Source organism: Littorina saxatilis, linkage group LG2, assembly GCF_037325665.1.
Source record: "Littorina saxatilis isolate snail1 linkage group LG2, US_GU_Lsax_2.0, whole genome shotgun sequence".
Taxonomy (NCBI): Eukaryota; Metazoa; Mollusca; class Gastropoda; order Littorinimorpha; family Littorinidae; genus Littorina; species Littorina saxatilis.
The window spans coordinates 76,239,734-76,251,752 of NC_090246.1; the positions used below are offsets into that span (position 1 = coordinate 76,239,734).

Consider the following 12,019-nt stretch of genomic DNA (forward strand, 5'->3'; position numbering starts at 1 on the left):
GAAAACTGAGTGAAACTATGGCACTGACAAAATCAATATGAAAGTATAAAGCTGGCCTCAGAAACAGAAGAAATCAAAATTCTACAAACGGGAGAAAGAAGAAACAAGTCGCGTAAGGCGAAATTACAACATTTAGTCAAGCTGTCGAACTAACAGAATGAAACTGAACTCACTGCATTTTTACAGCAAGAGCGTATACTCGAAGCATCGTCAGTCCACCGCTCGATGCAAAGGCAGTGAAATTGACAAGAAGAGCGGGGTAGTAGTGGCGCTGAGAAGGATAGCACGCTTTTCTTTATCTCTATTCTTTTTAACTTTCTGAGCGTGGTTTTAATCCAAACATATGACATCTATATGTTTTTGGAATCAGGAACCCACAAAGAATAAGATGAAATTGTTTTTAAATCGATTTCAGAAATTTTATTTTAATAATTTTTTTATATTTTTAATTTTCAGAGCTTGTTTTTAATCCGAATATAACATATTTATATGTTTTTGGAATCAGAAAATGATGAAGAATAAGATGAACGTAAATTTGGATCGTTTTAGAAAAAAATTATTTTTTTACAATTTTCAGATTTTTAATGACCAAAGTGATTGATTAATTTTTAAGCCACCAAGCTGAAATGCAATACCGAAGTCCGGCCTTCGTCGAAGATTGCTTGGCCAACATTTCAATCAATTTGATTGAAAAATGAGGGTGTGACAGTGCCGCCTCAACTTTTACAAAAAGCCGGATATGACGTCATCAAAGGTATTTATCAACAAAAAAAAGAAAAAACCGTCCGGGCATATCATTTCCAGGAACTCTCATGTAAAATTTCATAAAGATCGGTCCAGTAGTTTGGTCTGAATCGCTCTACACACACACACACGCACAGACAGACAGACAGACAGACAGACAGACAGACAGACAGACAGACAGACAGACAGACAGACAGACAGACAGACAGACAGACAGACAGACAGACAGACACACACACACACACACACACACACACACACATACACACACACACACATACACCACGACTCTCGTCTCGATTCCCCCTCTACGTTAAAACATTTAGTCAAAACTTGACTAAATGTAAAAACCCAGCAAATAAACCGACTAGCAAAAAATAAATGTCATTGCCGTTTAAAGACATATATAGAGGAAACAAAATATTATTGTACTCTCAATAACAGTGATTATTAAAACAGATACGACAAAATGCACTGTGCAGTAAGTTAGAGATAAATTCATTGAAACAGTGTCATACAGCGGGGAAGAAAAGTGCACAAAACAACTGAACACATTTGTACACGGAAAAAAAAATACAATGACAATAAAATCAAGTTCACACAACTTTGAAAAGCAACTATGACTGTGCATTTTTGGTGTACCTAATCATTGATCGAGTCATGCTTTGGACCCATGAATGCAACGTGTACGCTCACTAAGTTTGGATTTCTGAGCGCAAGCACCCAGAAAGAACCTCCTCCCTCCCCTCAAAAATGTCCATATGGCCTCTTATTATGTATAAACAGAGGTGGATATCTAGATTGAAAAAAAAAACAAGTTGAAGACAAGAAATCGAACATTGCATCCGTTAAAGAACAGGAAACGTCCATTACTGCTACAATTTTAGCGTTTGAGGAAAAATCTAGATATCTGAAACTTGTAGTTAATACCGAGAAGGGCAATACGTAGAGGTTACACGCCGAGTCTCAGTGATTATTAAAAATAATGGTCGAAGTTAGCGGATCATGAAAAATGCGAGCTTTAGCGAGCTTTTTCATGACCGCGAACTGAGACCATTATTTTTTATAATCACTGAGACGAGGTGTGTAACCTCTTTATTCCTCCTTTCTTCAGTTATTCAAAAAAAAAAGGAGTTTTTTTGCGAAAGTTTGATCGAATCCTATTCACTCAACCAGTCAACCTGCGCAGGCGATCGATTAATGCGCGGTTGTATAGTTCCGTGCAAATCATTCCATTCTGTTAACACTTCTTGTCAGTTTTCCTATTTTGGACTAAAATCAAGTACACAGATATGCTGTTATTCTGCTGTGGCGGCAAAGGCAGATATTGTGTGTTCTGTATATGTTTTGGTATCGCTTAGGATAATGTTCTTTCGTCAAATGGGACTAGCAGACGAACTTTTGCACCCGTGTTCCAACGTTAAAAACTGTATGAAGTTCAGTTTTCTGGGGAAAATAGTGTATGAAACCGCTTTATGTTGTTTAAATTGATGAGATGTGTGCATTTGGTTGCGTGTGATCTGTTTATTAAATGAAATATTGTTGAAAACTGACCGTCGGTTTGCAGTCTGTTGTCTAAGAAACTGAGTGAAAAGAAGGGGAACTACTCTTGTCGCTAGACAAAGTATGAGTTACTTGCCTTGCGGGAAATTGCTTGTGATGAACGTTTGAGCACGGCAAATCTAGATTAAGAAAACAACCGAACTCATGCATTTTATATGAAGATTCATGTGTTCAGGCCTGTAGTTGTTAATTTAAATGCGGTATGTTTGTATTGTTTGCTCCAGAGATGTATACTTCGTACGTTAGAGCGTTCGGAACTTTTCAGTCGCAAAAAGTAGTACCGAAACAGAACAACTTCTCAACCCATTGCACTATCGAGGATTCAGGCTGTTGCTGGGTCGTTATTTGTTTGGTTGCTGGGTCATTATCGAAAAATAACTACCTCTACAAGTTTACAGAGGTAAAGAAGCAGAGGGGGGAATAAGAGGCCCTAGTAGGTCTCTCAGCTCCGCCGCGTAGCGTGACACAGCGAAACCTTTCTCCTGTTTGACCAGTGCAACGTCTCTGACATACTGCCCTTTCTTGGGCATTGGGACGGTCAAGTAATAGGCAATCAATGACACGTTACTTGGAGAACGTGGGAACCAAAGAGTATTCCTTCCGCCCCCCCCCCCCCCCCCCCCGATACGTCTACCCCTCTTGGTATCGGCCCCAATGCTACGTTACAGGGGGAAGGGGAAGTGGCGCGGAAGGGATTGTCCCCTCTCCCGCTCCCTTCTGAAGGGGGTGGCACAAGGAGCCTCCAACCCCCAACCCCACCACACTCACTCTTAAAGGTGGTCGTCTACATTTTTGCCTTTTTCAATAATCTTATGGTTAGATTTCGCTAAAAAGTTATGTCAGATGATGAATCAACCATGGGGAAAAAAGTTATAAAAAAAAAATATATGTAAAAAAAGTTATTTTTGGGTAGTGTGACTCACGCTTCCAATATTTTGTTTTCTGTTTGCTGAGAACATGTGCTTTGCCTAAAAATAGTGACCAATCAAATTCATGTCACTATGCTTATAGCCACGCCCAAACAAGTGCAGCAACAGTTTGACACTGGAGCGCTGTCCACGCTTTTTTTAAACGCACGAAATGCACGGGATTTGAGAGGAATTTTGCGCTTGGCATTTTCCAAATAAGGATATCCTACTATGAGTACTACGCTGGAATACTACAATGAATTTTCAAACTGAAACGGCTACACTGGCTTCGTCTTTCCTGATCGAAAGGGGGTGTATCGTTGATAATTGTAGATAATAGACTCTGCATTTTAATGGTCAAATGGCGATTTCGGTATAAAAATGTAGACAAGGACCTTTAATATCGGCCTACTTGCCATGTTACTTAGGAACGTGGTGACCTCCCTTCTCCCACCCATCCCCTCTTGGTATCGGCTACCATGCTACGTTACTTAAGAAAATGGAGACCGAAGGGGTACTCCCTCTCCCCATCCCCGTCCTCAACCCCTATGGGTGTCGTGGTCAATGCTACGTTACCGGGGGGAGAAACAAACCCGGAGACGGGCTTCCCCCTCCCCCAACCCCATCACACACCCACTTTTGGTATCGGCCCCAGCTTCGCACAGACAGCTGTCCGTCTAGCCTTTCAGTCAGGTCAACCCACCATGACGCGGGCTCCCGCACGTGCGCTGCGGATTTCTGCCTGATGCTTTCCTCGGGCAAACACTGTCTTTATCTTCTCTGCATTATTCCTGCCACTTCATCTACTAATGCTCGGCCACAATGACCGCTGAGGAGGTCTTGAGAAGGCTGACCATTCTCCTTTAGGTCCATCAGCTGGCCATTCTTGCTCTCGTCTACCTCCTTTCTTTCCTCGCCCTTTTTTCTCTCTCGTAGAATGGATTCTGGCTTGGGGAGATGCCGCGTATATCCTACATCTGCACTATGATCAGCTATAGTGTAAGGGCTCTGTGCAGTTTTGATAATGCGAGTAATACGTCCACACTTCCATTGGGGTTTAAGTTGTTGTCTGGTTTGAGGACTCGGCACAATTTGTGCGTAAACCCTACATGTACTCTGAAAGTTACCTGTCTGGTAGATCGATACAGCTTAGATAATGTTGGAAATTTGTGCACACTAAAGAGTTCAGAGTTGCTGCAGTTACACTGTGAGTATGCCAAACACGGTTCGGTTGTGGCAACATATGTATTGTTCTAGTCGTTAAAAACAAACGGTTTGCAAAGGGTTAATATACTGTTTGAGACTGAAAGAGGGAGCGTGAGAGAGAGCGCGAGCGAGCGAGAGCGAGCGAGAGAGAGAGAGAGAGAGAGAGAGAGAGAGAGAGAGAGAGAGAGAGAGAGAGAGAGAGAGAGAGAGAGAGAGAGAGAGAGAGAGCATTTGTGTGTGTGACCATCGCTTATTGTAACATCTACGCCGTACTTTTATAATGTTACTGTGTGGTGTCGATGTCACAATCAGTCACAGTTTCCCGTGCATTTACCCGTTTTTGAACGTCCAACCCTCAAAGTCAAAGTCAAGGTCAACAGAAGAAATACTAGATGCTTGAATTACAGATCTTGTAACAGCAATATTAAAGGGATAATACCTGAGAAAAAAGGCCCTCAGATTGCTTCTAAAGTTTTACCATAACCTTCTGCGCTACATATAATGCTGCCGCTCAGGAAGACTGCCTCCACTTTGCAATAGCAAGTGTTTTAAAAGCATATTTAAAGGCCCAGTAAGCCTCCCGTAAACCATCACAGATACGGTCAGGCTTTTACACACAGTACAATCACCCTTTCGTTTAAACACTCACCGCTTGAGAACATCCTAGGTGCCCTAGGGCACCTAGGATGTTCAAAAGCGGTGAGTGTTTAAATGAAAGGGTGTTTGTACTGTACTGTGGGTAAAAGCCTGACAGTATCTGTGATGGTTTACGGGAGGCTTACTGTGCCTTTAAGTGTCGTAAAATAGGCACAGAAAGAGAACTCATGGTGAAGGTTGGGTTGGGTTAGTTATTTCCACTGAGCTACTTTCCTTGTTTGTGTACGCGGTTGATCGATTGTATCCCGTTAAACATTAGTCAACAACCGCAGTGTTCGTTGTTGACACAGCCCAGATACTCATTGTTCCTTGTAAAACTATAATCTCAGAGCTGTTTCAGGAAGATCGCTTGTTGCCGTGTTATTTTTTTAACAAAAGTTACTGCACAAAAATCCTTCCTTTCTCCCCCGCAACTCGCCTAATTATCCCTCAATATTTCATGTTTGTTTTGTTTCTATCCTGCAATGTATTGATTTTTCAAGCGTTCATCAACAACACAAAGAAGACTGTTTAGCAGCGAGGAACAGCAGGAGACAGCTCTAAACAAATTTGCTTCAAAGGCCACAAGTTGCAACTATTGATTTTCCCTCCAGATTCTACGTGAACGCGAAAGAGAGAGAAGGGTGGGTGGAAAGCGAGCGGGTAGGCGGGGGGAAGATGCCGATGGAGAGAACGATGTTAGGAAATGGAAAGGGGTAGGGGGGGGGGAGATAAACTCCTCTAGTTGCTGGACCCCTAAAACCCATTTGGAGTTAATTGGAATGAGCGCAGGGTGTTTGTCTGAGCTTGCAAAAAAACAAGTGTCACGCACTTCAGGGGCTGCCAACGAATTAAATTCGAACGGAAAGAAACCCGGGAAGCATGAAAGTTAGAAGACAGGGTACAGCGCAAGGGGAAAAAAAATGACCGATTTTTGTTCAGGAATAGCCACACCCCCCCCCCCAAGACACATTACTCCACTGCATACATGTTTTCTTCAGCATCGTTTGAAATGAGCTTTGGTTTATGCCTCACAAACGTAAGAAAATGATACAAGCAACAGACTTTTGGAACACTGAAAACAAAAGTCAGCAATATGTAATACTTGCAAATGAACAAAACATAGAAACTTTAAGACTATCGAGAGCTTAAGAATTTTAACGGTTATCCAGTTGTGGTTTCGTCTCTAAAATTAGCTGGGGTCGCGGAGGTTAGAAAATACTATCGTTTTGTAAACGATACCAGGTATTGGATCAAGTTTGCCAGAGTGCAGACTGAACAATTAGGTTTTTGAACAAGAGCAGTGATGTACCTTTTTAACCTGCTGAACTTTGTACAGAACAAAACACAAATTCGAAGCTACATCAAAGTAAAATCAAAAATGTGTTGGAACTTAACAAGGGACGTGCAACACAAAAACACAACGTATTAATATTGATTAAAGACGAGGTTGCTTTTTCCCCCCTAAAAGCATGTACTTTTTCTTGCTGGGTATGCAACATCGAAGACAGGAACAAAAGTGTGAAGACAAGAGCGCCTACTTCAACACAGCATTCACACAGCAGTGCAAGAACGAAGACAATAACCAAGGCCGTGGAAGCAGCTGGTACTGGTGCTTGTTCAATCTGACACAATACTAAAGCGTGCTGTCCGCTCTGGAGACGTTGACAAAAATATTGCATTCGGGTTACGAATAACTACCTTGCGGGCAAGACAACACGAAAACAACCGGGCAAGTAAACAAAACCCAAAAAACCAACAGAATAAGAGAGAAAGAAAGAGAGAGAGAGAGAGAGAGAGAGAGAGAGAGAGAGAGAGAGAGAGAGAGAGAGAGAGAGAGAGAGATAGAGAGAGAAGGAGAGAGAGAGCAATTAAGCACAAGGCCATAACAAAGTTGAAGGATGTGACCACACTTGCTGCATGCAAAACAGACATGACAGCAGGAAGGACGACACATTATGACAAGGGCACAGCAGTGACCTGGGAACAACAGTAACAGGCACAGACACACCGGTTGCACGTGTTACAAGCATGGCTGAGGAAATGGTTCACCTAGACAAAAAATCTGTGATTTTATTGTGCAAGACACAGAAAAGGCTAGAGGATTTAGAGATAAATGTATGACAGTAATGGAGGCGGAATGAGGACAGAGGCTGATGGCTCAGGGAAGGACCAGGGGTGGCTGTGGAGGCATTAAGAGAGGGCATTGAGGGAGAAGAAGAAGGGAGGAGGAGGAGGAGGTGGATTTGTAAAAACCTGGTCAACGACCACACCTAAAAGACATCAGAGCTTGATGAGAAAGACAGTGTCAACAGCAATGACGATGAGCAGGTTGAACAAAACCGACAGAGTGAGGTAAGGAGTAGAGGGGTTGGGTGGGTGTGTGGGTGGGGGGTGTACTGGGATATGGAAGGAGAATGGGATATGTTGCCAGAGAACGAAGAGATAAGATCATGGTGATTTGATGCTGTAAATATCCACCTGCTTGTGGTGCCGCCGGACCGTAATAACACTATTGATCTTGTGATCAGAATCGTTTTTCTGCAGCTATTTCTGTCTCTTTCCATTATCGATAAAATGCACGGGGCATTGACGCACAATTTCTGATCGATATCTGCACTTTTGTGTCGCGCTTTTTTTAAACGCTGCTCAAAATCGCAGTGTTATCATTTTAAGCCAATTTTTGAAGATGGTATTCGTAAGAAATCTGTTCTTCTCCTGTAAAATTCCCAAGAGAAAACATCAACTTGAGATTACTTTTTTTTCAACCTACCCTTCAATTTTTTAAGAAATTGAATTCCTGTCGAACACGATAACCTAGATGTCTTTACAATACACATCAATATCAATCGTAACTAGAACATTTAAAGCATATATATGGAGCTGGACATCAACACTATATATAAAGGAACATTCCTAGATTACGAGCTATTTTCTCATGAATTCAAATTTCTTGCTAATAGTGTCAATGCATTACATGAATCCTTTCAGTTTCAATAACACGACAACATATACTTGTCAGCATGCGTCATTGTAGTACATACCCCCCCCCCTCCTCTCCCTCTTCACACCCCTCTTACCATTATGTACTCCGACACACCAATACAGGCACGTCAAAAAGGGAGATTTCATTTTTGTCTGCCATTATGATGAATTTTAATACAATGATATTTTCTACACCCGCAGCATCACTGGGAGTTTTGTTCCAGAAAGAAAATTGTACTGGTTCTCGAAAAAAAGTTGAATGGTTTAATACACACAGAGAACAGAATCAGCTAGAAAGATCAATGTTTTAAAGTTCTTTTGAAATAAATGGGTTTAAGCTTGAAAATCATGAAAAGTAAATGTAGACTATAAAAAAAAGAGAGAAGCCTGATTCCTTTCTACAACGTAAGAATTGTTCAAAAACTTAAACTGTCCCCAATCCTCCTCAACTATACCCTGCACGACCACCCGTGCAAAGAAAAATTGTACATTACACTCCCTACCTCTACTATACACTGCACTCCAAACCCCTACACAACACTCCCGCCCCGGACGACACACTACACCATGCACTCGATCCCTACCTCTACGAATCACGACGCTAGAACTCCCTGCGCCTACCCCTACACTACACTAACTCTCAATAAAACGACAACATATTTGTCCGCATGCATCATTGTAGTACAAGCCCCCCATCCTCTACACTTCCAACCCCTACGAATCACGACGCTAGAACTCCCTACCCCTATCCCCTCACTACACCAACACTCCCTACGCCTCCTACCAACACAACCTCACACACAAAACACCCGTACAGGTACGTCACACTCACCCTGCCAGCACGATGAAGCAGTCGAGGCGGTTCCAGGTCTCGGCCAGGTAGGTCAGCTTGCCCCAGACCCCCATGGCCATCATCTTGATGAGCATCTCGGCGGCGAAGAAGGCGAAGATGCAGTGGTCGAAGTAGACGAGGACCTGGCAGCGGCTGGTAGCACACTCCCCGTCACTGCACGGCTGGTACATGCCCAGCGTGATGCAGTTCAGCAAGATCACCATCATGGACACCCGCTCGAAGTATGTAGGTCAGGGTTAAGGAGTGTAATGGAATGGATTGGGCAAAATGTAGAGCACACTTTGTGGTTTGAACGTATTGGTGATATATTTATATACAATACTAGATTCGTAGCGTTTATGGTTAAGAGTACTTAACAAGAAATTAGTTACAGGTAACGAGAAATGAAATAATCATCATCATCATCATCATCATCATCATCGTCATCATCATCATCATCATCATTACCATCACCATCACCATCACCATCATCATCATCATCATCATCATCATCATCATCGTCGTCGGCTACGGCTGCGGTGGCGTTGTGTGTCTTCAAGATTCTGAAAGGGAAAGTATAGTAGCAACATATTCGTTTTCACTCTTTACACGACTGTTACTGTCAGTACGCTCCGAGGCCAGGTTCAGGACACAAAAGTAATAGTTTCCTAATAGACTGCTCTTCCCCTCCCCTCCTCTCCCCTCCCCCACCCGGCTTTTCCGACACAATTATTCTACCTGCAGGGAAGGACATTATGGAAACCAAAGGAGAGGAAAGTGTCACCAAACTGTACAAATGGTTTGAACGACATTTATAAATAACCCTCTCCAACTATCAGTACCAGTTCTTGCTCCGTCCCCCACCGCTGTTCTGCCTTTAGGGAGGAACAATACTGAAACAAAGGCGAGAGAAAAGTACTCTCTCTCTCTCTCTCTCTCTCTCTCTCTCTCTCTCTCTCTCTCTCTCTCTCTCTCTCTCTCTTAAACGGTACGAATAGCACGAGCTGCATGTAAATATACTTGTAAATTACCCTCTCCCACAAACCAAAGTCCCTACCCTGTTCCCCAACGCCTTTCTGCCTTTAGGGAACAACAAGACCAACACAAAACAAGAAGAAACAAATCTTCAGAAATGTCCAAAATAACTCGCGCTGTACTCAGAAATAACTCTCAACCACGACCTGGACGTGACAGTCCCAGAACGCTTTACTCCTTTTCCCTCCACTGTCGTATTCTTTTTGCCATGGATATTACAGTTCTGCACCCCATTTCCATTCCCTCCGGCTCGCGGGGATAACACAATGAGAAACAATGATGTTATAACGCGATCAATGCTCTTGTATTCTGGCTTTTTCTTGGTGCTGTCAGCGGAACCTTCCTGCATGCACAATCTGGAACGTGTAGCAGACAAAGGCGCCTGTCTCATGTGATTGTGGAGCTGTTGCGAGAACCAACAAAAGATGTTTTAACACGGGGGAAGCGTAGGTTAAAGCAATACTCACGCTAATCAAATATTTTAGGAGGGCACTAGTGTATTGTGACTTACTTGTCCTGTTATTCGTACTTTTTTTAAAACATTTTTTAATTTTAATTTTTTTAAATTTTTTTTTAAAGATATTGATAAAAAAAAAGTTCTCTTAAGAAACGCACACATGAAGAACACCTTGGGAAGCATAGGTTGAAATGATACCCTCACTAATAAAATATGTAAGGAGGGCATTAGTGCAGGTTGACTTACTTGTCCTGCTGGTCGTGACTCTTTTTATGCAAAAGATATTGATAAAAAGGTTCTTCTTAAAAAAAAGCAACAACATCCTGAGAGAGAGAGAGACTTTTTGCGTGAAGTTTGACAATGCAACAGCAAAAACAACAAAGACCAGAAAACAATATGTGTTTGGAACACGTGCGCCCGAGGCAAGCGCCTCTTGACGACATGGAGATGTTGCATGTAAAAGGGAGACAAATCTGTGCCGACCAGCAAACAGCCACACCCTTCCATACACTGATGCATTACAGACCTGTCAGCAAGCAATACTCCGACTACAGACACAGACAGACAGAGAAGGAGTATTTTGGGACCACTCGCTTGCAACAAGAGCTGCAGAGCTGCAGATAATCCTCTTTGTGTCATTGTCAACAGCACTTTACCAACATCATGCACAGGTGTTGGATAAATAATACAGAACACCACAGGAGAGAGAGAGAGAGAGAGAGAGAGAGAGAGAGAGAGAGAGAGAGAGAGAGAGAGAGAGAGAGAGAGATTGTGTGTGTTTGTGAATGTGTGTGTGTGTGTGTTTGTGTGTGTGTGTGTATGTGTGCATGTGTGTGTGTGTGTGTGTGTGTGTATGTGTGTGAATGTGTGTGTGTATGTGTGTGTGTATGTGTGTGTATGTGTGTGTGTGGGTGTGTGTGTGTGGCAGGAGAGGCCAGAGAAGGGCTGGGTTGAACAAACACCAACAACAAACATACCCAACAACGGTTGAGTGAGGTGAGACGGGGTGACAAAGAGGACAACGAAGACGCGAAGAATGACCCATCGAATTGCAAGTACCGCACATGCGAAAAAAAGTGCCATCAGAGTTTACGGCTCAGGCCAGGAACAACATGTTCCAAAAAAACGCAGCAAATCGGTATTAAATCGCCATAGATATTATTTCGTTGTAAAGATGTTTCCAGCGAAACTAATTCAAATGCCATCAGTAAATTGTCAAGAGCGAATCGCTCTCGTGTTCAAAAATAGGGTCCACCCTGATCGGCGTTCCATGCAAATGTATCACATCAAAAGCATATTCTCAGCGTCAGCCTCAGTCAAAGAATGTGCGATCAAAGGCATAAGCCACAAGAAAAGTTCAATATTCAGTCTCGTGTCGTTGAACGTGTATAATTACTGTTGGTGCCATCGTGCTGTTTCAGCAGTAAGCAAGTACTGCACCAATTGACAAGATAAAACAATGAACATGTTCACTGACCATCAGCCTAACTGCATAAGCCGTTACGAGTGGTAATAGTATGGGGAGATAGCCAGCCGGTCAGCTAGAAAACCAGAGAGACAAACACCCTAAGACAGCCAGCAAGCCAGACAGACAGATATAGACAGCCAGACAGACGTTTGCAATGAAAATAGATACACAGGCAATAACGCGAA

General features: G+C 42.8%; 1 protein-coding gene across 1 annotated transcript in view; it reads right to left on the bottom strand.

Moving 5' to 3' along the window:
* Positions 1 to 9,116, bottom strand: part of LOC138959746 (voltage-dependent T-type calcium channel subunit alpha-1G-like) — a 78,036-nt gene extending 68,920 nt beyond the window's left edge. The window contains exon 1 of the mRNA XM_070331354.1: positions 8,875 to 9,116. Coding sequence (XP_070187455.1) covers positions 8,875 to 9,101 — 227 coding nt within the window. The 5' untranslated portion in view covers positions 9,102 to 9,116. The remainder of the gene's footprint in view (positions 1 to 8,874) is intronic.
* Positions 9,117 to 12,019: the final 2,903 nt, after the last annotated feature.